General features: G+C 42.6%; 1 protein-coding gene across 6 annotated transcripts in view; it reads right to left on the reverse strand.

Moving 5' to 3' along the window:
• The window catches only part of LGR5 (leucine rich repeat containing G protein-coupled receptor 5), a 95,464-nt gene extending 83,337 nt beyond the window's left edge, over positions 1-12,127 (reverse strand). For 3 of the 6 annotated variants that reach the window (XM_042467520.1, XM_042467518.1, XM_042467515.1), the window contains exon 1: positions 11,258-12,124. In XM_042467520.1, the coding sequence (XP_042323454.1) occupies positions 11,258-11,541 (284 nt within the window). In that variant the 5' untranslated portion in view covers positions 11,542-12,124. Of the gene's footprint in view, positions 1-11,257 lie in introns of all 6 variants that reach the window. The other 3 variants (XM_042467519.1, XM_042467517.1, XM_042467522.1) reach the window with 2 other exon arrangements.
• Positions 12,128-24,863: the final 12,736 nt, after the last annotated feature.

Consider the following 24,863-nt stretch of genomic DNA (forward strand, 5'->3'; position numbering starts at 1 on the left):
ATCTTTACACAGAGAAAGCTATGATACTAGCTGGGAATGTATCAAGAAGGTTGTTAAGCTACTTCACATTAATTATTCACCCACCTGGTGATCGTCACCCTGAGATCTGTTTCCATGTCTGGAGATGAAGAGAAACCTAACAGTTCCCTGAGAGTGCATTCAGTGGCTTAAGACCAACCTCTCTGTATGCGAAGTGTTAGGAAAATCACTGTTTGCCATATAAATATTTTGGCAAGCGAGGCACACTTCTAAATCATACACTTGTGTTTTAGTTACTGTGACAACAGGAAATACTTGTTTGTGTAGTAGGAACCACTATAGCTTAATATGTCAGAGTTGTTAAAACAGTAAATCCACAAACCCTTAACAAGAGAATTTAAATTTTGATTAATTTCATTCAGAATTGATGGAGCTTTATCTTGACTTTTTCACCAGAAAACAGACATTACTCATTCTGGGTAAATTGCTAAACCTACTTTCTCTGTACTGGCTCAGCATGCTGAACAGCAGTGAACTGCATGCATATCTGAGAAGAGACAACTACAAAACCCATCTGCCATGAAGTAAACAGCCAGTGTCATCAGAAATGATGCATGCAATGCTTCAGTTGTCAGATGGGGGTAGCTGTGTCTTTTAAGGGGCAAATTGCACATCACCAAAAATACATAATGCATCTATAAAACACGAGGACACATATTTGTGTATGCCAGGTAATATGTAATATAAGACATTTAACCAATAGTTGGCAGGTGGTGTAAAGAAGAACAACAGGACAAGAAAGAGAGGTGGTGGGTTGTCTTAGGAAATGATCAGTGTAGGAAGGAGTTGTGGTGGGAGAAGGCAAAAGATGAGAAACAGCATGGAAGAAGCTAAGGGGTAAAGAGGAAAGAACCAAACGCCTATTGCCAAAGAAGAAAAACATTTGTACCATTCTTTTTTCTAACAATGGAATAATCCACCTGCAACTCAGACCAAGAATCTTTAGCCATTTAGAGTAAGGTGAGGAAGGCAGTAAACAAACAATCCTCTACTACTGTTTCAGTGATTCCTGAAGCAGAAAATAGCAAAGAATTCTGCATTTTCTGACATTGGTCACTCCATTTGTCATGTCTTGGTGCTTGTTTTGGTTTTAGAAATTATTGGGGAGGAAATGAGATAAGGAGTGGGATATGTGGAACCCTAAAATCTGGGAATCCTCTAACTGTGAGTATCTTGTGTAATAATAATAGTAACCACTGATCTGTCTGGCACAGTTGAATTATGAACTAGGCCCTTTGGGGTTAATCTATTTCACTGTTATTGAAAGGGTTAAACAGAATGACTTATGAATTTCATTAATCAGTATTGTAATGTTAACTTTCCCAATCAGAATAATCAATCCCACCAAAAGTTCTGTTCCATTTAGCAACAGGGAAAGCAGCTTCAGCAGCTCAAAAATTAGATAAATTATGAGTTAGATTAGGGTTTGGCAAATGCCAGAGACTGATGCTGGGGAATGCATCGACTGCCAGGAGACTTTGAAAGGCTGCACCTTTGTTGCAAACCCCACCTATGAAAGAATATATATGTGAGTGCTGTGTGCCTTCAAGTCGTTTCTGACACTAAAGTGACCCTATCATGGGGTTTTCTAGGCAAGATTTGCTCAGAGGTTTGCCACTGCCTTCCCCTGAGGCTGAGAGCATGTAACTTGTCCAAGGTCACTCAGGGGGTTTCATGGCTAAGAAGAAAAATATGTCATATTTATGAAAACATATTAATAATAGAAAATTGATAGACATGCCCTTACGGGTTTTTTTTGTGGGGCAATTTTGCCACATTTTGGGTGTGTTGTGGTGGTCCAGTTTAGGCTCAAAAATAGCTGTTTAAAGGTTCCAAGTATCTTGAGGTCAATTTGGATGTGCATTCCTGGCGGAAGCAGTTGGGATCTCAAAAATGACCTTTGGGGGCCCATATCTAGGCCATGGCTAGGCTTTCCCAATCCCTGACTTATCAAAGCACAGAAGCCTACCTGGAATTGTTATAACATTTTAAAAGCTGCAGAGAATTAACAGTTTCTACAATACCTACTCATTTTGGATGCAAATCCAATCCATTTGAGTGAAATTATTAAATCAGAGCCATAAAAGAAATCGACGGGAATCAGAGTTAGTACGAAAAGAAAGCAACCCAAATTGTTCCAGATTTGTGCTGCCATTGTAGCAGCCAGCCTTTGAAAGACAACCATACTGAGAAAAAGCTGGTTAATAAGAACAGTTGAGAAAAGTGTATCTCAGTTGGCATACTGACTGGGAAGGTCAACTCCATGCACGCGTTCTCAGCTGGGTCGGGCTCCCTCTGTCAGGCCAATTGTTCTCTCGCACTCCAGACACTAAGCCAAACTGAAGGTACTTTTCACTGCCAGATCCTTGTGTTTTAACTAGTTTAAAGAGTCCCCCCCCATCAGCTACATATTTCTACACAGCACTCAACCTTTGCTCAGTCAATCTCTCTCTACTCACACACACACATACATAGTCAAAAAGATGTAAGTCAGTATAAGGGCTTTTCATTACATCCACGTTTAGATGAACACAACCCTTAAAAGAACACACAGAGATTTAGAAAACAGGGAGTGACTGGTTTGTGTTGTATTTTAATAATACAAGAGTTCAGTGCTGAAAAAACAGCATTTTAAAAAAATGCTATTTTTGCTTGTATTTATTCCCCCCCCCACAAAAAATTAAATGCTCATAAGGTTATTATGGGTTATTTACCAGGTTCAGATGTTCATTCTGTTCAGCTAAATAATATTTATTTAAGATAATGAACTTAGGTGTAACTAGACAACAGACTGATCAGGTCAGATTGATGCTAGATGGCTCTCATTTTCTTCTTCTCCATATTTTAATGTGTGTGCTTCAAATTTTTTGCACTCCTCTCTTTTTCATCTGAGATTCCATTTTTATGTCTGGCACACATAACAATTTTCTTTCTTAAAATTGTCTACCAAAGCAATGTGTAATTGTGGAAGGAATAATTCTTCCCCTTACCTGCTTCCTTTGTTCTACAGCTTGACTAAACATTAGACAAAGTTATAGTCAATGCTTTCAAGAATATGACAATTATTCATATATAAACATTTACTTCTCTTATTACACACACTTGATCTTAGCCAAAAGGTCGAGTTACATTCATCTTATAAAAGTTCAGACTAAGGCTCAAACCTATATTGAGGTGATCTTTTTAGGAAGAGTGAAAACAAAATAAAGGTCCTGTTCCTGTTGCTATAGCCTTCCCTGCCCTAGTAGTACAACTCAAGATATGGAAAGCTGGGTAGGGAGCTGTCTAAAATAGGGACTTCTCCCAGCTAATATTAATCTGGGCACTGCCAATCATAAAATATAATTTGGGTCATCTGTGATGGGACATATCACATTATTAGCAGAGTAGGCATTGAAAGAACAAATAGGATTGCCTGGGAGAGGGCCAATTTTAGGCTGCACTTTGGATATTCCTTCTTGTTGTTTCACTGAATTATTTTGGGTTCTTCCAGAATACTTGGGTTAAGTGGTATGAAGCCAAAGTCTTTACAAAGTTGCCTTTATTAAGACATAGCATAATAGATTACAACATCATACTTTACAAGGCTTAATTATTTTTTAAGTTCTTTTTGGAACTTAGTGAAATTCTTTCAAAATGGGATAAACTTTATTGCTTTCCCATTCCCATTGACCGAGTGGTTGTTATGGTTACTGTTGCTAAGTGCCATCTACTTGACTTCACTTATGGAAAACTATGAATGAGTGGGTTGCCAAGGTCTCTTATTTTAAGCAGGGGTAGGCAACCTTTTTGAGGGGGCCGGGTTGCTGTCCCTCAGGCGACGGGGGGCCGAAGCTGGGGGTGGGCTCCACCTCTGGGCGGGGCCACATGCCGGGGTGGACTTCCACCCTCTGGGGCGGGCATGTGCTGGGGGGTGGAGCTTCCACCTCCGGGGCGGGGCCGCTGCCGGGAGCGGAGCTTCCACCCTCCGGGGGCAGGCCTCCCCTTTTCTGGCCCTGACGGGCCTAGACCCCGTCAGAGACCAGCAAAAAGCTGGGGGGGGCTGCCGTGCTGGAGGACCCCTGGAGGGCCCAGTGACGACGGGCTTCCAGAGGCCCCGCCGCCAGGGATCCGCCTGGAGTGCCCCAGAGATGGGGCGGGCCCGCAGAGGCCCCTGCGCCCTGGGGAACCCTCCTGCAGGGCCCCAAGAGACGGCAGCTTGGCCGCAGAGGCCCCCTGCGCCTGGGAGCCCGCCTGGAGGGCCCCAGAGACGGCAGGGCCCCGTCAGAGGCCCTGCCACCTGCGGAGTCCTCTTAGGGCCCCAGGGATGGCAGCGGGGCCCGCGCAGGCCCCTGCCGCCGGGAGCCTCCTGGGAGGGCTCCAGCGTGGAGCGGCCTCAGAGGCCCACTGCCACCCTGGGAGCCTCTGCAGGCCCCAGGGACGGCAGCGGGCCCTGCAGAGGCCCCTGCCGCCCTGGGAGCCCTCCTGCAGGGCCCCAGGACGGCAGCCTGGCCCGCAGATGCCCCCTGCCGCCCTGGGAGCCCGCCTGGAGGGCCCCAGAGACGGCAGCGGGCCCCGCAGAGGCCCCCTGCCACCCTGGGAGTCCTCCTTCGGGCCCCAGGGATGGCAGCGGGCCCCGCAGAGGCCCCCTGCCGCCCTGGGAGCCCTCCTGAGGGCTCCAGCGATGGAGCGGGCCTCCCAGAGGCCACTGCACCTGGGGCCCTCCTGCAGGGCCCCAGGGCGGAGCGGGCCTGCAGAGGCCCCTGCCGCCCTGGGAGCCCTCCTGCAGGGCCCAGAGACGGGCAGCGGGCCCTGCAGAGGACCCCTGCCGCCCTGGGAGCCCTCCTGCAGGGCCCCAGGGACGGCAAGAGGGCCCTGCAGAGGACCCTGCCGCCCTGGGAGCCCTCCTTCAGGGCCCCAGGGATGGCAGCGGGCCCCGCAGGGCCCCCTGCCGCCTAGGAGCCCGCCTGGAGGGTCCCAGAGATGGTAGCGGGCCTCCTAGAGGCCCGCCGCCGTTGCCGCCACTGCTGCGGCGGCCGCTTCTGGGCGCTGCCATTTTGGGCAGCAAATGGCGCGCGGGTCGCGCGAGACTTCGCCGCCATTTTGACACCCAAAATGGCGGGCCCAGGGGCGGCGCAAAGCCGCGACAGGTGGCCGCAGCGGCTGCAAGAGCAGCTGGAGGGTGGCGGCAGGCCTTCGCAGGCCGCATCCGGCCTGCGGGCCGGAGGTTGCCGACCCCTGTTTTAAGGGATGCCCCTTATTTGAGGGCTGCAAAGTTTCTTGTTTACAGGACTGTCAGGGGTATCTTACTATAAGTGATCTCCCCCATTTGAGGGTTGGAAAGCTTTTCCTTTTGTATAAACTGAGCAAGATGCCAAAATAATAATAAAAAAGCTCATACATTTGGGTGTGGAAAGACAGAAATATATAAATAATGTAATTTTAAAATATGGACAGTCTTGCAAAGAAATACATGCTTACTTTAATTTGGTATTTAGGTAGAATACAATCTTCTTAATAGTCATTTCCTGACTATCAATGCCACAAACCATGCATTTTGATTATCCTTTATTGCTGTTTTGAAAACCTGGCAACTCTACTGAGAGACCTCCAGGGTACCCTGTAACGTCACAACCCCGCTTATGATTTTGTAAACTCAGGGCCATGGCCTCCTTGATTGAGTCTATCCACCTGTAAAGCAGTTTTCCTCTTTTTCTACTATCTTCTACTATAACAAGCAGCATCTTCTTTTCTAATAAAACCTAGAGATTACTTTGGGTGAAACCTAATATCATCACATGGTGAAGCCCATTTATGGTTTTTTAGATCTTTCCTCTTCACTACATCTTAAGACAATAACATAGAGGAAACGTAATTTAAAGATCTAGGACTAAATACAATCATTAGTTCCAGCTAGTGTACACCTACTAAATCAATGGGACTGACATATGTGTCAACTTAGCAAGCCCCATTGATTCAATGTGTCTACCATATTTTGCTTAGCATTACCAACTGAATTTGGACCCAAATTTCCTCCATTTCTTTTCTTCTTCCTCAATGATTTTTATAATATCTTGGCTGCAGATCTTGCACATACTTTTGTGTCTTTGTGATTGGCTTAGTAAAAGTTTCACAATACAAATTTGGGAATAAATTATAAGAGTAAAATCATGCTTGAAACTATTTTTTTTCCTGTGCTGAGTTTAACCCACGGTCACAAACAAGAATCAACATGTGGAAAAAAATAAGCAAACTGCATTTTGATTCTGTCACAAGCATAAGTAAGATTTCAAGGGGAGGAAAGAAAGGATCCCCTCCCTTCCTTGGGTCATGTTATTTACTCTTTCCTTAAACAGAGATAAGGCTTTCATATGGTAGAGAACTGTTACAGGAACCTAGTGGAGGTTCCACGTGTAAAGGTCTTGAAGATCCTGGCTTTTAGATTTTACTACAACACAAGGATAAGAAAAGATAATACATGCAACTAAAAAACAAGGCTTCCAATTCAATCTCAATAGAGACATGTGGAATTCCATTAAATCAATAGGAACTGAGTGCTGTACACGGAGAGGAAAAATCATACTTTAAATATACTGTACTTTTGATAGAGTATATTAAAAATGAAATGTTTTGCTATATGAAGTGCTATATGGCAACAAACCATCTAATTGATGTCACTATCCAACCCCCCCCCCCCCCAATATATACCAGCTAAAGTTAAACATGTATAAATCCCATCAGTTTCAATAAGGGAGAAAAGAAAGGAAAAGCAAAACAATTAAGTATCTCTATAAAATCTGAGGCACTTAAAAGTATTTAAATTTTAGCCAAGGGGTTCTAATATGCTATATCAGTATGCAAAGCTATATCAAATATTTAGATATACCTATGTAACTAGGTTATCTTAACTGCAATTCTACTCAAACTTTGAGTGTGTTAAGGATTGCAGCTCAAGAACATCAGGAAATCAGGGGGAAAATGTAATCCTAACGTTGAACAGTATTCTATACTATCCATTTATTCCTCACATAAATGCTAGTTCCATCGTACAGTATGACTCATATACTAGCAGCCATAGTTTCACTTACCCTTGTTTGAAAAAAATACGTTCTCTCTAAGCATTTCCTAGGTTCTCCATACTGATTCTATGGTATGTTTCTGGTAGATTTTGAACACAAAAGTTGTGTGTTCTCTCTAGGCATTTCTGCGCCCTACAGCACAACTTTGTAGTCAACTTCTGCCAGAAGTACAGTAATTCAATTCAAAAGGGTTCACTATTTTCTGTGGTTAGGCCAGTTCCATCAGGCCTTGCCTGAAAAAGAACAAGGCCCTCCCTCCATCCACGATCATCCAGAGGGACGGAAGGGCAGACCAACTCCATTGGGCCTTGCCTGAAAAAGAAGGCCTTCCCTCCATCCACCATCATCCAGTCAGGGATGTAGCCAGGATTTTAAGAAGGGGGGGGGGGGTCCAGACTAAGTGCCACCATAATGGGGCTTGGGCGCGGTGGTGTAGCCGCGCGTGCCAATCATTTTTCTAATGGAAGAGGTACGGACCCCATGGACCCCCTCCTTGGCTACATCCCTGATCCAATGGAAGAGAAGGGTAGGCCAACTCCATCAGGCCTAACCAGAGTTAGAAGAAGGGCCCCTCTCTCCAGTCCATCTGCCTTGGTCCAGGCCTCAGAGGGAGAGAAGATCTGCTGGATTTTTCCCCTTCCCTACTGCCCTTCCCTTCTCCTTTTGTGTCTTTTCTTTTTAGATTGTAAGGCTGATGGAAGGGAAATGTCTAATTAACAATTTGAAAGCCACTCTGAGAGTCCTTTGGCTGAAGAGTGGGGAATAAATACTCTAAATAAATACATAAAGCATTTCTCATAAAATCATATTATTCCAAACATGCAAAATGAAATTTAAATTTCTAACTCAACGTGTCATCTGAGAATCTATATCAGTGGAATGGGACACTTCTATAACACATTTACACTAGATGAATATCAACCAGTGGTTTAAAATATATGTGACAGTGCTGCAGCATCCTCTCCTGGTATGGAAGAACAATTTTCTTATATCAATAAGTTTCAAGATCAAGATATCAACATCTGACACCTTACTGTGCCTAGAACTAATTTTTCATGAAATAAGCTTCTTGATAAATACGATCTGCACCATATCCAGTGCCTTTGATCTTCCAGCAGAACACATTCAATATCTACAGATGAGTAGTAGGATTCAATGCCAGGGTGAACTAAACTTGGAGCATGTTTAGTCTTCAGAAATAAACTTAAGCAACAGCACAAAACCCATGCAATGTACACTGCTCCTAATAATTGATATTATCTCATTCTGAAAACAAAAATTTGTTCAAGTTGCTGTTGCTGTGTGTCTTCACATTGTTTCCAACTTATGGCACCTCTAAGATGGGGTTTTCTTGGCAAGGTGAGTTCAAAGGGGGTTCCCATGGTCTTCCTCTGAGGCTGAGAGTGTGTGACTTGTCCAGTGAATTTCCACGGCCAGTGGAGTCCTGGTGTGCCTAAAAGCCTAACACAACACTGAAATAAAAGATCTACTTTCTGAATTCACACTCTTCTGCACTGAACTCACACTGAAAAACATGAAAGTTCTACCTCACAAGTACAGTTGGCCCTCTATATCCACAGATTCACCCATTGCTTGAAAATATTCAAAATAATATAAACTCCACAAAGTAAATCTTGGTTTTGCCACTTTTTATGTAAGATACACCATTTTAGTATGCCATTATAGTTGATGGGACTTGAGCATCCACAGATTTTGGTATCCACTGAGGTTCTGGAACCAACCCTCAGAGGATACGAAGGAACCACTGTATTGCCATGTATCTACAGCCACCAGAAAGCCAAAATTCTTCACCACAAAAGAAAATGTTCTCCAGAAAAGAAAAATGGGAATGGAGCTGCACAATTACAGTGCTACTGCACACAGAGCAAAAACAAAGTTGCCAAAATACGGATACAATCATAACCAATTTTAATAGCCCCACCTCATTATCATTATAAAGGAGAACATAAAACTGTTTCTTAAGGTTTTTACTTTTGTATCATCATTTACTTTTGTTTAGTTTTGCAATCCACCTTGATTCAGCAAGGAAAAGGCGGAATATAAATAAATCGTATTATTATTATTATTACTTTACATATCACTGCAAGAATGTAAAAAAAATCATTCTTTTTATTCATATATTTGTTGGCCATCATCTAGATAGTTTTAAAAAAAACCATGAAATACAAAGCTTCAAGTCACATGTATGTTCCTAGATCAAAAATTATATATATTAGGGGTATATTCCATCCCTCTACTTTAGCACTGAGTTTGATCAGGATGTTATAATTGCTTCTTTATTCACTTCCAAGTACAAAACTCCAATGATCCTGTCCTAGACTGGGCATGCTACTTCTCCAAACATATTAGCAGAATATTTACCACCACTGATGATGGGCACATGCCCTATTTTCCTCTTTAATTCTAGCTATAGACATTAATTAAATATTAAACCAAATGCCATAAATCAAAGCTGAAAGCCAGCAAGGTGCAGTTGTTCAAGTGTTAGACTGTGAAACCAGGATTCGAATCCCCACTTGGCCATGGAAACCTCTGGGTGACCTTCGGCAAGTTACACTCTCTCAGCCTCAAAGGAAAGCAAACACACACATCCCCCCCCCCCAAGAAACCTTTCCAAGAAAACCCTGTCATAGGCTCCCCTTAGGGTCACCATAAATCGGAAATGACTTGAAGGCACACAACAACAAGTTCCTTGGGAAGCAAAGATAAAACTAAAACCCTGCTGGTCTAATCAAATTTACGTTTTTAAAATAAATTCCTCTGTATACAATACATTTTATACATAACACAGTATAATAGGTAACTTAATCTGTACATATTTTAAATGGATAATACCATAATGATGACTGCAAATGCCTTATATTCAATTTACAGGTGTTTAAAGCATGATTTTTTTGGAGGGGGGAACTGACACACTTTACAGACTCTTTTAGGGAATGCATAAACCCTATATTCTACGAAGCCTGTTGTAATTCTCTTCTCAGTGTTATGTGCATCTTAAATGGATTTGCCTCTCATTTGATATCCTTGTTTGCACAACAGCTTAAGCTGTACCAGAACAAAGCAAAGATTATCCCATGTACATGAACTGGAATTCTATAGTCAAACACTGCCTCCCTATATGCACACAAAAATGCATGTTAAGATAAGTATAGGTTGCAGGTTAATGTCTACATAGACGTACTTTCCATTGGGATATTTTGCAACATGGAGAGCACCTCTTGACTATATCTTGCTGCCATCCCTCTCTAAATCCACTTCTTACATGCATATTCTACCTGTTATTCCAACGCACCTTTCCTTATGACAACACAGTAATATACTAAAACAGTTACTTTACTATTAAAGTCAGTTGTCACACAAGAGAACACCACAGAGACACAACAAAAAGCAACCTGAACATAAGAAACCATGCTAAACTCTTTCATTCAGTCAGTGGTTTTCTGGAGTTTCCTGCAATGGAATTTTGCCATCGCCATGCAAACTTTTTTTATATGCACTTGGTTTTTGTACACACTCAGATCATATTTCCCAGTGTTCATAAATACAGCATGAATGGTTCCAGAATACGACCTGCATAATCTTGCAGTGTGCAATAAGGGACGTACATGGGACATGATGGAGAGCTGCAATGAAATACCCCAGGTCTCAAGGAACTGTCTGCAGCGAATGGCATCATGTTTCAGAGATCGCAGCCTCTAACTTTGACAGGAACCTGGACCATGCTGACTCCTAGCCATTTCTATGGCAAAGCTCATGGAGGTGGATAAATGTCCAATGTCCTCCTTAAAACACTGCACAAAGTACCGAGGGCTACATCAGGACTCACGAGGAAGAGCATCGCATCAGTCAAAGGGATTCGAGAGCACTGGAAGGGAGGGGAGACTGAGATCCTCGTATTCCTCTCCTCTGAACCTATAACGCACTGAGCAAAGGGCTGCTAGATATCCCCAATTTTACAGCAGTGTCCCCTCCAGATCACCTCTGGGACACGGGAATAGTGGGCCCACCACAAACCCCAACTCCCAGAATTCCACAGCCAAGAGCCAGGGCAGTTAAAGCGGTGCCAAACCGGGCTCTCTCTCCAGTGTGGATGCAGCCCACAGAGGCCCACAGCCAGGGCGACCCAGGGCACTTACAGGAAGGAGGTGAAGGCGCTGAGGTTGGCGGGGAAGCCGCGGAGTCCCAGGTCGGCGCAGTCCACCCTCCAGAGCATGCCGTCCTGCTCGCAGTGACACGGCGCCGGGCATCCCCTGAGCCGCTTCCCGGAGGGGCTCCGGCTGCCTCCCCTCGGGCCTGTGCCCTCCAGGGAGCCCGGGAAGAGCAGGAGGACGACCGAGAGGAGAAGCAGCAGCGGAAGAAGAGGAAGAAGGCGCGCTTGAGGGGGAGCCCAGCAGCAGCAGCAGGAGGAGGAGGTGTCCATGGTGCCAAGAGGGAAGCAGCAGCAGCAGCCACGGGGCTCGGGGTCTTTCCTAGAGGAGGGGCATCCAGCACCCCTCACCCGAGGGGAGTGAGGGCACCTGGGCCCTAAAGCCAAGCAGGAGGAACAGCAGCAGAAAGTCCAGGGCAAAAGAAAAAAAGAGAGAGAGAGGTAAAACCAAAAACAGGGGAAGAAAGTCGAGGGTAAAAGAAAGAGACAGAGGTAAGGCAGGAATTGGGGCAGAAAGAAGTGGAGGGCAAAAGAAAAAGAGAGAGAGAGAAAGAGAGGTAAAGCAGAAATAGGAGCAAAAAAAGGGTTAAAAGAAAAAGAGAGGGAAACTCCAAATAGGAGCAGACAGTCGAGGGCTAAAAGAGAGAGGTGGGTAGCTGCCTGTCTCTGTGTGTGTGTGTGTTTGTGGGTCAAATAAAGTGGCTGCCAGAGAACTGGAGGGGCTTCGCCTGCTGCTGCTGCTGCTGCTGCTGCTTCCCTGGTGCAGCCTCCAAGCGCAGCGCGCGCAATCAGTTCTGCGGCCACGGCTCCAGCGCCATCCTCCTCCTCCTCCTCCTCCTTTCTCTTCGGGCGCCGCTTTTAAAGGGCCTGAAGACTTAAGGGCGCGCGGCCCCTGACGTCGCAGCCCCCGGCCCAGACCGGGAGGGACCAGTGGTGGGTTCATCATGCGCCCCAGAGAGTGGGCAAGCAAGGGAGGAGGAGGCGGAGCAGCAATCAGTGGGGATGGAGAGAGAGAGGAGAGTGCCTGTTTCTGCTTTCCTCTGTCCCGGGTCCAGACCATTCCTCCGTTTTCCAGGACGTCCCTACTACATTTAAGTCTTCTGGTGCAAGAGGGAGTTCCAAATGTCCCCCTTTTCCAGCAGGACCCAGAATACACGGCAGGCAAAAGAACGTCTTTTACACTGCCACTGGAAGACAGCAGGGATGGAGCCTCCCTCGGGAGAGAGTCCCAAAGCTTGGTAGCAGCTACGTGAGAAGGCCCTCTCGCTTGTTCTCACCAAATGCACCTGAGCCGGTAGTGGGAGATAAGGCTCTCCCCTTCTCTCAAGGTGGGGCCTCATACAGGAGACACGCTCATTCAAATACCTGAGACCCAACCCTATAGGGCTTTATAGATCAAACCAGTACTTTGAATTGTGGCCTGAAATGGTCTACAGACAATGAGGCTTTTGCACAAGGGAGTTGCGTTTTCCCGTGTGCCAGTTCCAGTTAACAGCTGGCCACAGCTCTTTGGACAAGCTGAACTTTCTGAGCACTACTTTTCAAAGGCAGCCCCACATAGAGTGCAATTAAAGTGATCCAATGGGAATAACAAGGCATGTACCACCATGCCATGTATTTCTCCCAGGTGTATTTGAGGAAGAATGCACCTGAGGAAGTAGACTGAATCTAGGAAAGCTCATGCTGCCAATTTCTTTTCTTCATTTAGTCTCAAAAGTGCTACAAGATCTCTCTATGTCCCAGGAGTTGTAGTTATTGGGCCCCCAGAGCTCTCTGACAGGGAAGGCTAAGGACCTTATCGCACACAAGAAACGTAAACGTTCTAGGGACGGAGAGGGACTCTCGTGCGCGCGAAGCGCATCCCTCCAAAAACGGATTTTATCGCACACAAAAAGTCCTCCAAGAGGCCCGTTCCGTCCCGTCGCGCACGTAGCCGTTCGCATCCATGCCCTGACGGGCGTGATTTTTGCCTGACGGATTACTTCCATCGGCAAAAAATGGGTTTGTCAACTGGACGCGAACGGGTGCGTGATGGGGACGAACGGGGCCTCTTGGAGGACTTTTGCGTGTGCGAAAATCCGTTTTTGGAGGTCGCACGCGCACACGAGAGTCCTCCCCGTCCCTAGAACTTTACGTTTCTGTGTGCGATAAGGTCCAAATGTCTTCTCACAAACTACAGTTTCCAGGATTCCCCAGCACGAGAGCCAGGGCAGTTAAAGTGGTCTCAAACTGGATTATTTCTGCTGTGTGTTTTGGACCTAAATAGCACGGATCTACTTTTATTTATGTCAGGAATTTGTTTTTAGCATGTCCTACATGCCAACCTTCTGTCCTCCATTCTGAGCTGAACTCAGAAGCGATGGTTTACTTCTATTAAAGGTTTTTGATTTTTTTTAGCTTTTATTTGGTCCGTCTTGCATTCCGTGTCTTCTCTCCAGGAGATATTTCAAAATGGCCTCCATTTTGAGCAGGGCTAAGTACATGGTTACTTTTATGCTAGTTTTTTTAAAAAGAAGCTTTTATAAGGCCATGCCCTACATTTCAACCTCTGCCCTCCCTTCTGAGTAGGAGTCAGAAGCATGGATTACCTTTACATTAGCTTTTTACCCCCCAGTCCTGTATTTCAACCTTCTCCCAGGAGGAATTCCAAAATGTCCTCCATTTGGTGCAGGACAAAAAGCATGATATATTTTGTATCATAAAAGCATGAATATGCTATTTCTGTTACAACATATATAGATAGCGGAGCTGTGGTACTGCAACCAACTGCACTTCCCAGATCCATAGCATGGAGCCATGGCAGTGAAAGTGTGTCAACAAGAGGATTTTTGTAGTGCGGGTGCAGTTTGGGGTCACCCTCGCAAAATGACGTGGAGCACACAAGAGCAACACATACTTTCAGCAGCTCCTTTCGCCTCATAGCTACCTACACATGTGTGGTGGTGTGTGTGGGTGGGGTGGGTGAGCATCTCACTGCCCACCCCACTCCACCCCTTCTTGACTCAGTGTACCCCCTTTTTCCCGCCCTTCCTTTGGCAGAGTCCAGCAGGTGCAGGCCCTGTGGCAAAATACCACACAAAACTCCCCCCTTTTTCTTTCCCCAGGAAAAGAAACCTGCCCTTGCGCTGTTCTAGAAGAAGGAGGGCGGCCAGGGTGGAGAGAGAGAGAGAGAAGGGGGGGGGGATGTGTGTTTCATAGAAAAAATGGGGGCTGCTTAATAAAATATGGAGGAGAAACAGAGGAAGACCAAGGGGAAGAGAAGAAGGTGGTGGTGGTGGTGTGGGCAGTGAAATGTCACTTATAGAAATTTTGGGAGGCTATGAAGAAGGAGGAGCAGGAGGAAGAAAGAAAGAAAGACGGAGAGAAAACAGGGAGATGTCACCTCATAGAAACTGAGAGGCTGCTGAAGATAGAGAAAAAAGGAGGGAAGGAAGGAAAGAAAGAAAGAAAGAAAGAACAGAGAAGAGAAAAGAGAAAACATCATATAGAAACTTTGGGAGGCTGCTGAAGAAGGAGAAAGAAAGAAGGAAAGAAAGAAAGGAAAAAGAAAAGGGGGAGATACACAAACTGATGAAGAAAAAAGGAAGGAAGGAAAAAAGAAGAAAAAGAAAAAAAAAAAAGAAAGAACAGGCAGGAAGAGAAAGTGAGGAAAAAAAAACGTTGCCTCAATAAAAAGTGGGAGTTGCTTCGTAATGGAAGAAAGAAGAAGAAAGAACAGAAAGCAGCCGGGGAAGAGAAAGGCAGAGAAGAGAGGTCACCTCATGAAAAAAATGGGGGGGGGCCTGCGGAAAAACAGGAGAGCAGTTGGAAGAGAAAGAGGGGAGAAAAGACATCACCTTATAAGAAAAAGTTGGGACTGCTCATGATAATGATAATGATAATAAACATGAAAGAGGAGAGCAGCCAGGGAAAAGAAAGGGGGGGGAGGAAAAAAAAGGACTCCTCATAGAAAAAATTGGGATGCCCTTAATCATCATCATCAATCATCATCATCATCATCATCATCATCATCATCATCATCATCAATCAATTTTTTTCCTCCTTTCCTCACGGCTTGAGGTGGAAGTACAAGTGTGTGTAGAGAAAAGTGATGACAAGTGGTGTCAAACTGCATTAATTCTGCAGTGTGGCAGTAGCCTGAAAGAGAAAGCGAACCATTAAGCATACAGTGAATTCCATGGCAGAATGGGGATTTGACTTTCCCCAGTTCTGGTCTGATGCACCAACAACCATGAGAGACAAGAGAACTGTTCAATCTGGAAAGACTACTGAATTAGATGTCAGCCTTTCATGCCTTTGTAGTACAGAACAGTTTTCAAGTGTTAAGACTTGCTCATATCTGTGCACAACTTATATATTTCTTATCAAAATACAAGATGGGATTCCTGACTGGACTCAAGCAGTGACACTCCTTCTATTAGCTTCTGTCACACCAGTTGCCTGCTATACCTTCACTTTTGCCAGTAAGGCAGTCCCATTCACTGTGTATTTGAACAGCCATGAACTTTGCCAAAGATTTCAACCACTTTGCCTAAGTATAGTTTGCGGAAGGATGCCAGCATAGTTGTAGGCAACTGCTAAGTAAATATTTTTTAAAAGAATGTTGAAATAGTATTTGCATTCTTTTTTGGGTTCTAATAGACATTTCATTTGTTCTAAAAGAGTATAAAGTCCACCGCTTACCTTGTTCTATTCAAACCAATTCAGGCTTGATATCTTTACTTCCTTTTGATAAATGCAATTTGATTAATAATTGAGAGGGTGGAAATAGGATGTCTTGCTGGAATATTATTTATTTTGCATGATTATGTTTAATCATCTAATAGACTAGTATGATATATTAACGTAACTTTATGTAATGGCTGCTAATACAAATATTAACCTTTGAATAAGACTGGAGTGTTTTTTCTCTTTAAAAAAAAACTTACTAGAAGCAGGATGTGATTGGACTGGAACTCTTTGTTTTACACGGCATGTCAATTATGCATACTTTAAAATTAATCTCTTTGAATTATTAGAGAATTTAATTTATGTAAGGTTCCCCATGATATGTGTATGAAGTCACACTCTTAGCACATGCATGTTGGACATGCAATGGCATCCAAATTTATTTACATCCAGTGGGGTTGGCAGAAGTATGCTTCGACAGCCCTTCCTCCTCATAGTAGTATCTCCTGCACCCATGCTGTATTGAGGTTGCTGAGTTTCAGGGGAATTCAAACTGGATAGAGCCACCTGCTTTGAACAGTGATAGAGTCCCCAGCCAGTTTCCAGTACTCCCTTCCCTATCAGCACCTCAACCATATCTGACTTCAGTGGACCCTTAATATTCTGTGTTGAATTTTTAGCTTTTGCTGGGTCTCTTGTATATGCTTATGATGTTGCTAGCAAGTTGTTATTTCTGCACAGCAAATATCCATGCATATGTATTTGAAAACAACACATGACAATACAATGGTCCCTCTGCATTCGCTGGAGTTAGGGCTAAAGGACACCTGTGAATGTGGAAAAATAACAAATAAAAAAACCACAATTCTTTTTACCTATGAGAATACCTCTCTAGGAATCTCCAGGTTCTCCAGTGCATCTGCCAGAAGTTAATCATAGAATCATCCTGGAAGACCTACAAATCCCTAGAGAAGTGTTTTCTCTAGGAACTTCTAGGTTCCCCAGCACAACTCTATGGTCAACTTCCAGCTGAATTCCACCTCTCAAAACATATCATGAAGAATGCACTCCAAGTCAGTGCCCAAGCCATATGGCTATATAGTAACAATTAATCTGTCAGTAAGAATGCTATGTAATATAAAATGGAATATAATCCCAATGAGCAGCTATCAGTTAATGCTATGCCTTACATTTTTTTGATAGTGATATTCAGGGGGGAGGAGGAGGAACCTGATAGGTTTGAAACTGTATTTACATTTAACTACTTCTTTAAAAAGCAGTACCCAATCTGATTTCAGAGTCAGGCAGTTAAACAGCGTGTGTGATTAACTGGGTTCCTCATTTAATCATTTTGGGGATATTATATCAATAGATCTTCCTCAAACAAGATTACCTCTTTGAAGAATGTTCAAATACAATGTCAATATTGTAAGGTGTTGCGTGTTGGAAATGTAGTCATTTACATTCTTTATAAATCTATAATGCTTTTGTTTGGATGAAAGAAAAAAACATTTCCCTTAGAACAGGTCTGTACAACTTGGATGTAGGTAGGGACCAAAATTAAAATACGCTAAACTTCTTAGGGCTGGAGACAAAACCTAAATTAAATATTTATTAGTTAATAATAATTAAGAATATTAAATGGGATTAATTAATATTAATTCTGTCCTCCTCTTCCTCTTCCCAGCCTTCTCCTTAGGAGAAAACCAAGTGGCAGAGGAGCCTTGTCTGTCCTTCTCCTGTTCCTCCCAGACCAATCCTTGGGAGAAGGCCAAGCAATGGAGGAGCCTTGAGGAGCAAATATTTGCCCCTCTTCCTCCTCCACTGCCTGACTTCTCAGGAGAAAGCCAGGTGGAGGAGGAGCCTTGTAGGGTGAGTGTTTGGCCATCCTCCTCCACCTGTCCTTCTCCATGGGAGGAGCCTTGCAGGGCAGTGTTAACCAGTCCTCCTCCTCTACTGCCCAGCCTTCTCCTCAGGAGAAAATGAGGCAGTGGAGAAGATTTTCAGGGCAAGCGTTTGCCTGGCCTCCTCCTCCTCTGCCTGGCCTTCTCAGGAGAAAGCCAGGCAGCAGAGGATGCTTGAAGTTGTTCTACATCCTAAACTGCCGCCTAAAATCCTTTGGTGGGCCTCATGCTGCCCCTGGGCCGTATATTGTACAGGCCTGCCTTAGAAGTATAATTTCACCTGCCCTATGTAGTAGTAGAACAAGAATGGGGAAGGAAAGAAATGCGGTGGTTTAATTGGGGAGTAGAAGATCTACCACTGTAAGCTACCACTGTAATAGTTATATGTCCCTCAAACACCAGCAATTTGTGATCTGAGAGCCCACCCTGACATTTTGGGCTAAGGTATTTCTCCTTCACACTACTATGGGCTAGTCCTTCTCCATTCCATGGAAGCTTCAAAAGGAAGCACTAACTTGCAAATAAACATTTTAAAAATGATATTTGCTTTAGGTGGCTCTCTAAATTCTCTCTTATGCCTCAGTAGATGATATTTTGAGGGATTCTGCCAAATATGCAAAATATATGAGGCGTATGATATGAGGAATCATGTTTCAATACATTTGTTTTTATTGTAATGGTGGATTCCGCTAGATAAATTGACTAGGATTCTGAATGTAGGGCCATATTTCACAAAACCTTTGAGACAGCTATCTAGAGTGCCTAGTTTTCTTAAAAAAGATGTTAATATTCAGAGCCTGGAAGTAAGACGTTACAGCTAAAAAGTTACCTATTACTTTTTGGGAAAATGAGAGGATAATCACATTCCTTCTGTGAATTAACATAGCATTACATTTTGTATTTGAGTAGCTAAATTTAATCACTGCTCCTAAAACTTTGATTTAAGGTGGGGGCCATAAGCGGGGATTTCTTACCATTTTTGTATATTGAAGTGCATTTTTTAAAGTAAAGAAAACTAATGGGTTACTAATGTCACAAATGCCCTACTCTTTAAATAGTGAGCCATGAATAATGATAACAAATTAATCTTTAGTAGCAGCTGAAAAGCAATGGATTACTGTATTCCAAAGAAGGCATTTTAAGCACTTTAATTTGCTTTGGTGGGAATTGTATCAAAATGAATTTAGATCGGATTCTTTTAAAAATGAGCTTGAGAAAAGCAGTCTACCTTGTGGTGCATTGCCTAGTAGGTTATGTTTGAGCTCTTCAACTATACACTTCAAAATAAATATTGCCACTATCTATTGTTTAGAGGATCTATTAAATTTGCAAATGGCATTGCCTGGTACTAAAAATATGAGTTTAAATGAGCATGTCTACTGTTTCATCTTCTAGTATATTTCTAATGGCAGTGGTGAGCTGAAACCTTCATGTGAGAATGGGGACTGAAGACCAAGCAAAAAAACTTAGCAGAAGGAAAAATATTATACTCATTAGTCCAGTGTACCCTTGCCTTGTGCAGGGAATTTGTTCTGGACCCCCCACGTAAGGCAAATTCTATGTTAAGTTCAAGCCCCATTGAAAATAATGGGGCTTGTGGATGCGGTGCTGTGGGGCACGTGCACCATTTCCTGTTTGTCACACAGCTTTCAGCATAAGCTGACAGCCGCATATAGTGCACCCGTGTATGATGCAAGCACACTATATAGCAGTAAAATTTCATTATAGAAGTGTATCTACAAAGGGGTGCACTGTATATATTCTAAGCATCTTACAATCTTATTTCTTGAGAAGTCCTCATTCTAAATAATTGCATGCAAATGATAATAATAAATAATAATGTAATTATACATAAAACTCATGGAAAGGGTTGCCATGCAGCCATTCTACACAAACAGGTCTTGTCTAATAGTCTACGTTTCACAAACATGCCAGTATTAAACCAATTTAGCCATTGTGTGTTTCTAAATAAGGAATAAATAAACCCCTACAAGACAAATGTTTCATCTTTAAAATAAAGCCATATTAAAATAATTTTTTTTAAGAAAAAGCAATTCCTGCATATACTTCATAAATATAATCTATACTCTCTTCACATAAATTGGCCCTTCTGTGTTCAGTGAAACTGAACTTTAACTCTGGTACTTTCTTTGAAAAGGTGAAAGCATGAGCACCCTCTGCTGGTTAATAGAAGTTCTGTGTGGATATGAAATCTCCATCATATTGTTGTGTGGTCCACATGAATAAACACAATGCAGAGAGTCACCAAAATGTTACAAAAATGGCACAAAAGCAATGTGAAATTTTAAACTCTCCCATAGCTACAATTGGCCCTCTATATCCACAAATTTTGCATCCACAATTTCAACCATCCATGGCTTGACTATATCCCAAAAAGATACCCCCAAAAGGAAATCTTGATTTTGCCATTTTATATAAGGGACACCATACTTCTGTGTCATTGGGGTATATAATGGAAATTGAATATACATGGATTTTGGTCTCCACAAGGCGTTCTAGAACCAAATCCCAACAGATACCACTAAATTTAACAGGTATCATAGTAGAAAAATCAGGAGATGGGGAAGAAAATGTGTGGATGGGATATATTAATTAATGTGTTTTACTCTAAATAGTTACAGCAGGCAACAAGAAAGGTGTTAAAGTGTTCAGCTTGGTGCGGTATACAGTTAATTGTTTCTCTCCATCCCCCACCAACTCTAGATAACTTTCTATTTCAAAGCATAAAACTTGACTTAGGTCTAATACATATTGCAGAAATATTCCAGTTTGACACTGCTTTAACTGGCTCAGTGCTAGGGAATCCTGGGAATTGTAGTTGATTGTAGCACCAGAGCTCTCTGACAGGGAAGGCTAAATGTCTCACAAAACTAGTTTCCAGAATTCTCTAGCATTCAGTCAGGGCAGTTAAAGCAGTCTCAAACTGGATTATTTCTGCAGTGTTTTGGACCTTGGAGTAGAGAGAGAAAAAATACATCAGTTTCTGTTATCAGATCAGCTGGCGATGCAATTTAGCTGATGCATTAGGTTAAAAAAAAATTCATCCGAAGGGAAATTCCAAGAGACATGGTTGAAGTTTTCCTTGTGGTGCAGTGGCTGCTAAATAATTTTCCTGTGTGATGATAAATCCATCCCTTGCCAGTTTTACCACCTCTGTTGTAATATTTTAGTTGGCCTAATAAATGGTCTTATCCTGATTTGCAACTTATAACATACTTATTCTGCTCTAAGACACTTCAAATTAAGAGGTCCCTACTTAATTGTTCATAACAAGTGGTTCTAATCTGATAAACTTTTACTGATGTCATAGAGAATGTGAACTATTTTATTATTTCTGATATTGTAATTTTTCAGCTTTGATGATGAAAAAATGATGCTATTTATGTATGAGGGAAGGTAGAGGATGGGGGACTTGGAGATGTCTCATTCACAGGGTCACTAGTACTTGAGATTGACTCAAAAGCAGCAGCAGCAACAACAACATGCAATAACAGAAAAGGGCAATTATTACCACAATATTATTACCACAATATTATTTTTATTTCTGTCTTAATTTATCTTTACCTAAATGCTCTCCACTGGTCCAATCTGATCATTCACATGGATTTCTATACAAATAAATTTGTCTTTGACACACAATGCCACTCCTTACTTTTTCCCTGTCTTCTTTTTGTTTTTGCAGATTATATCCTTCAGTAGTTATGTTATCCCACCAAGTCTCTATTATACAGTCAGCCCTCGGTATCCACATGGAATCCATTCCAGATCCTCCTATGGATGCGACAATCCACAGATGCTCAAATCCCACTGTTCTCAATGGTGGTGCACCATTAGGGACAGCGGGACTTTGCCCCAGCCACCTGAAGCCTGCCTTGCCACTCTCATGGTGGTGGACAGCAGGGGGTCACATCCTCTTCCTTCTCCTCCCTCCACTGCTTTTCTTTCCATCCTTTCTTACTTCTCCTCCTTCTTCCTCCTTTTCCCTCTGCCACTTTTGCTTCCCCTTCCTCCTCTTCCTCCTCCCTCCACTGCCTCTTCCTTCTGCCTCCTTCTGCCTCCTCCCTCCCCTCCTCCTCTCCTCTCCCCTCCTCCTCCACCTTTTCCTCCTCTGCTACTACCCCCCATGTGGACTCGCCATCCACAGATGCTGGGATCCACAGATGGCAAGTTCATGGATATGGAGGGCCTATTGTACCTATAAAGTATGGATTAAAAACTATTAAAAAATATAAATCGAAACTGTAGTAGCCAACCATCCCCACATCCATTTAAAAACACAAAAAGGTGAGATTAAAACAGTATTAAAGCAACAAAACCAATACTGCACAATAAAAAGTAAATTTCTTATAAAACCAATAGATAGCCCAAAATTTGTGGAATAGAAAAAGCTTTACCTACTGCTTAAAAAAGACAGCAAAGAAGGAGACATTCTAGCTTCCCTTGGAAAAGAGCCTTGAAGCCTTGGTGCAGTTACTTAGGCCTGTTACAGACTGCCAAAATAAAGCTGCTTCGGGTCTCTTTCGAGGTATGCTATTTAAATGATGCATAGGTCCTAAGAGTCTGGAGGTCGCGCCAAAGCCACACTCTATTCCTAAGCACTGGAGTGCAGCTTTGGTGCAGCTTCTGGATTCTTAGGATCCATGCATCATTTAAACAGCATACCTCCAAAGAGACCTGAAGCAGCTTTATTTTGGCAGTCTGTAACAGGCCTAAGAAAGCCCTATCCCACATTCCACCAGAAGTGCCTGTGAAGGTTGTGAGATAGAGAAAAGTCCCCCCCCCCAAAAAAAAAGATATTGGAGTGTGGGCAAGCTCATATGGGGAGGTATGGTCCATCAAATAGCCTGGGTTTGAACTGTATAAAGATTTGTAGCCTATAACCAGTACTTTGAATTGTACTGACTGGCAGCCAGAACTGTTTCAATAAGGGAGTGATGTATACTCCATGTAGCCAGTTCAAGTTAACAATTTGGCTGCAATTCTTTGGACCAGTTGAAGTTTTGAACACTCTTCAAAGGGAGCCCCACATAGAGTATGTTACTGTAATCCAAAGGGGATAGATCTAAGGCATGTGTCACTGTGGCCATGTCAGATGTCCCAATGATGTAACTAGCTTCAATTGATTTAATTAACTTTCTAGGTTGAAGGGCGGAATTGGATTGAAAACATGGTGAAATTATTGTAAGGCAATTTTATTCAGACAGTTTCACGTGGTGTAACAGCAACATTCTCTGGGGAGAACTGGTTTTTAACCCATCAAGCTATTTCTGAATGATACGAAATTTCACCTCTCACCACACAATAGTACATTCAAACAAAATGCTTAGCATGAATTAAAATAGTGAAATCAAGCCACAGTTTTAACACATAACAGTAAACACCAGAATTGACCCAAATGAGTGTGTTTAGTTTCATGTGCAGACATTTGAAGAAATCAGATTTAAGCTTTAAGCAAATGAAGGACTCCAGCATGACATGAATGCTAAGAGAATGTAAATGTTTTAGAACCAATGCCTCATACATTTCTGCTTGAAAACTGACATTTTTCCTTATAGGAAGAAAAATGATCTAGTATGAAATGCAATATTAAGGTTTGTATAAAATGCTGAGAGCATTTTATAGTTCTCAAATATATTTTAAAATCTTATCTGTTGCCTGTGGAGCATTTTGCTACCTCCTGCTGAGCAAGACAGACATTGTTTTTTATGACTATGTTCTAAAATCTTAGAAAAAAGTATGATGGAATGCAATATTACCATTATTCATCTCTCAGGAATGAAGTTTAATATATGTGTTTGTACACATGTGCGCACATGCACAGACACGCAAAATCGTTCAGGCAAACTAGAGTTCACTACCCCTAGAACATGATGAACTAAAAGAAAATTGAATAGGAACAGGAATCCCAGTGTTGATATCTCAGTTGTTTTTGTTGTTTGACTGTTTTGTGATGAGTGCCATCTAGGATGTTATATCTACTTTACATTTTTGTGTGTGCTTTTGTTAAAATGATATTCTTAAGACACTTTTTTTGGGGGAAAGCTGGTGCATGTCAGGAGGCAGAATGCCAAACCATAAGCGTATCTGGAATACTGAATGGTGTAAATTAGAATCATAGACTGCTGCCACACTACAGAATTAATGCAGCTTGACACCACTTTAACTGTCATTGCTCCATCTTATGGAATCCTGGGATTTATAGTGGCATTAGAGGTCTCTGACAGAGAAGGCTAATACAAAATTACAAATCCTAGAATTTCATAGCACTGAGCCATAGCAATTAAAGAGGTGTCAAAGCCTCAGAAAATTAAAGCTCATAGGGATCCCAAGGGCCATTTTGTCAATGCCAGTGTAGAAATTCACAACATGGATTCTGTTTGTTTATCTTACCTAAGATACCTAAGATAATCTCTTTTCCTCAGTGGGCCTTGTGGAATTTAACAGATGATTTAAATTTGCATTTTAAATAAAATTGTTTGAATTTTTAAAACTTTTGTACTAATAATACAGTTGACCTTCGGTTTTTGTGGGGGATTCATTCCAGCCCCCCCCCCCCAAAAGTGGAGACTAGCCAATATTCAAGCCCTAGAGGGTTGAATGGGGTGTGTGCCCACAAGTGCATGCATGGTGTGCGCCATGGTGGTGTGCCCCATTGGAAATAATGGAGATCGCCCCTCCGTGAGTATTCAAGACTGCAGACCTCACATCTGCAAGAAAGGAGGGGCAACTGTATTTTTAGTTGTATTGTGTTGTAATTTGTTGTAAGCTGTCTCAACTCCTGTACTGGGATAAAAGTAAAACAAAATAAAGATATGTCTATATGTCCATCCTTGTTTTTTGGTTAATTTGTTTCCCCTTGCATAGAAAATATTTCTCCTTATTAGAATTTTCCAAGACTTGAGAAACATGTTTTCCAACCATTTAAAAAATATTCTCAAATAGTATTTTCATCTCTATTTTATGCAACATGTTCAAGCAATATGGAAAGAATGGGTAAGCAGA

This window comes from Sceloporus undulatus, chromosome 5 (genome assembly GCF_019175285.1).
Source record: "Sceloporus undulatus isolate JIND9_A2432 ecotype Alabama chromosome 5, SceUnd_v1.1, whole genome shotgun sequence".
Taxonomy (NCBI): domain Eukaryota; kingdom Metazoa; phylum Chordata; class Lepidosauria; order Squamata; family Phrynosomatidae; genus Sceloporus; species Sceloporus undulatus.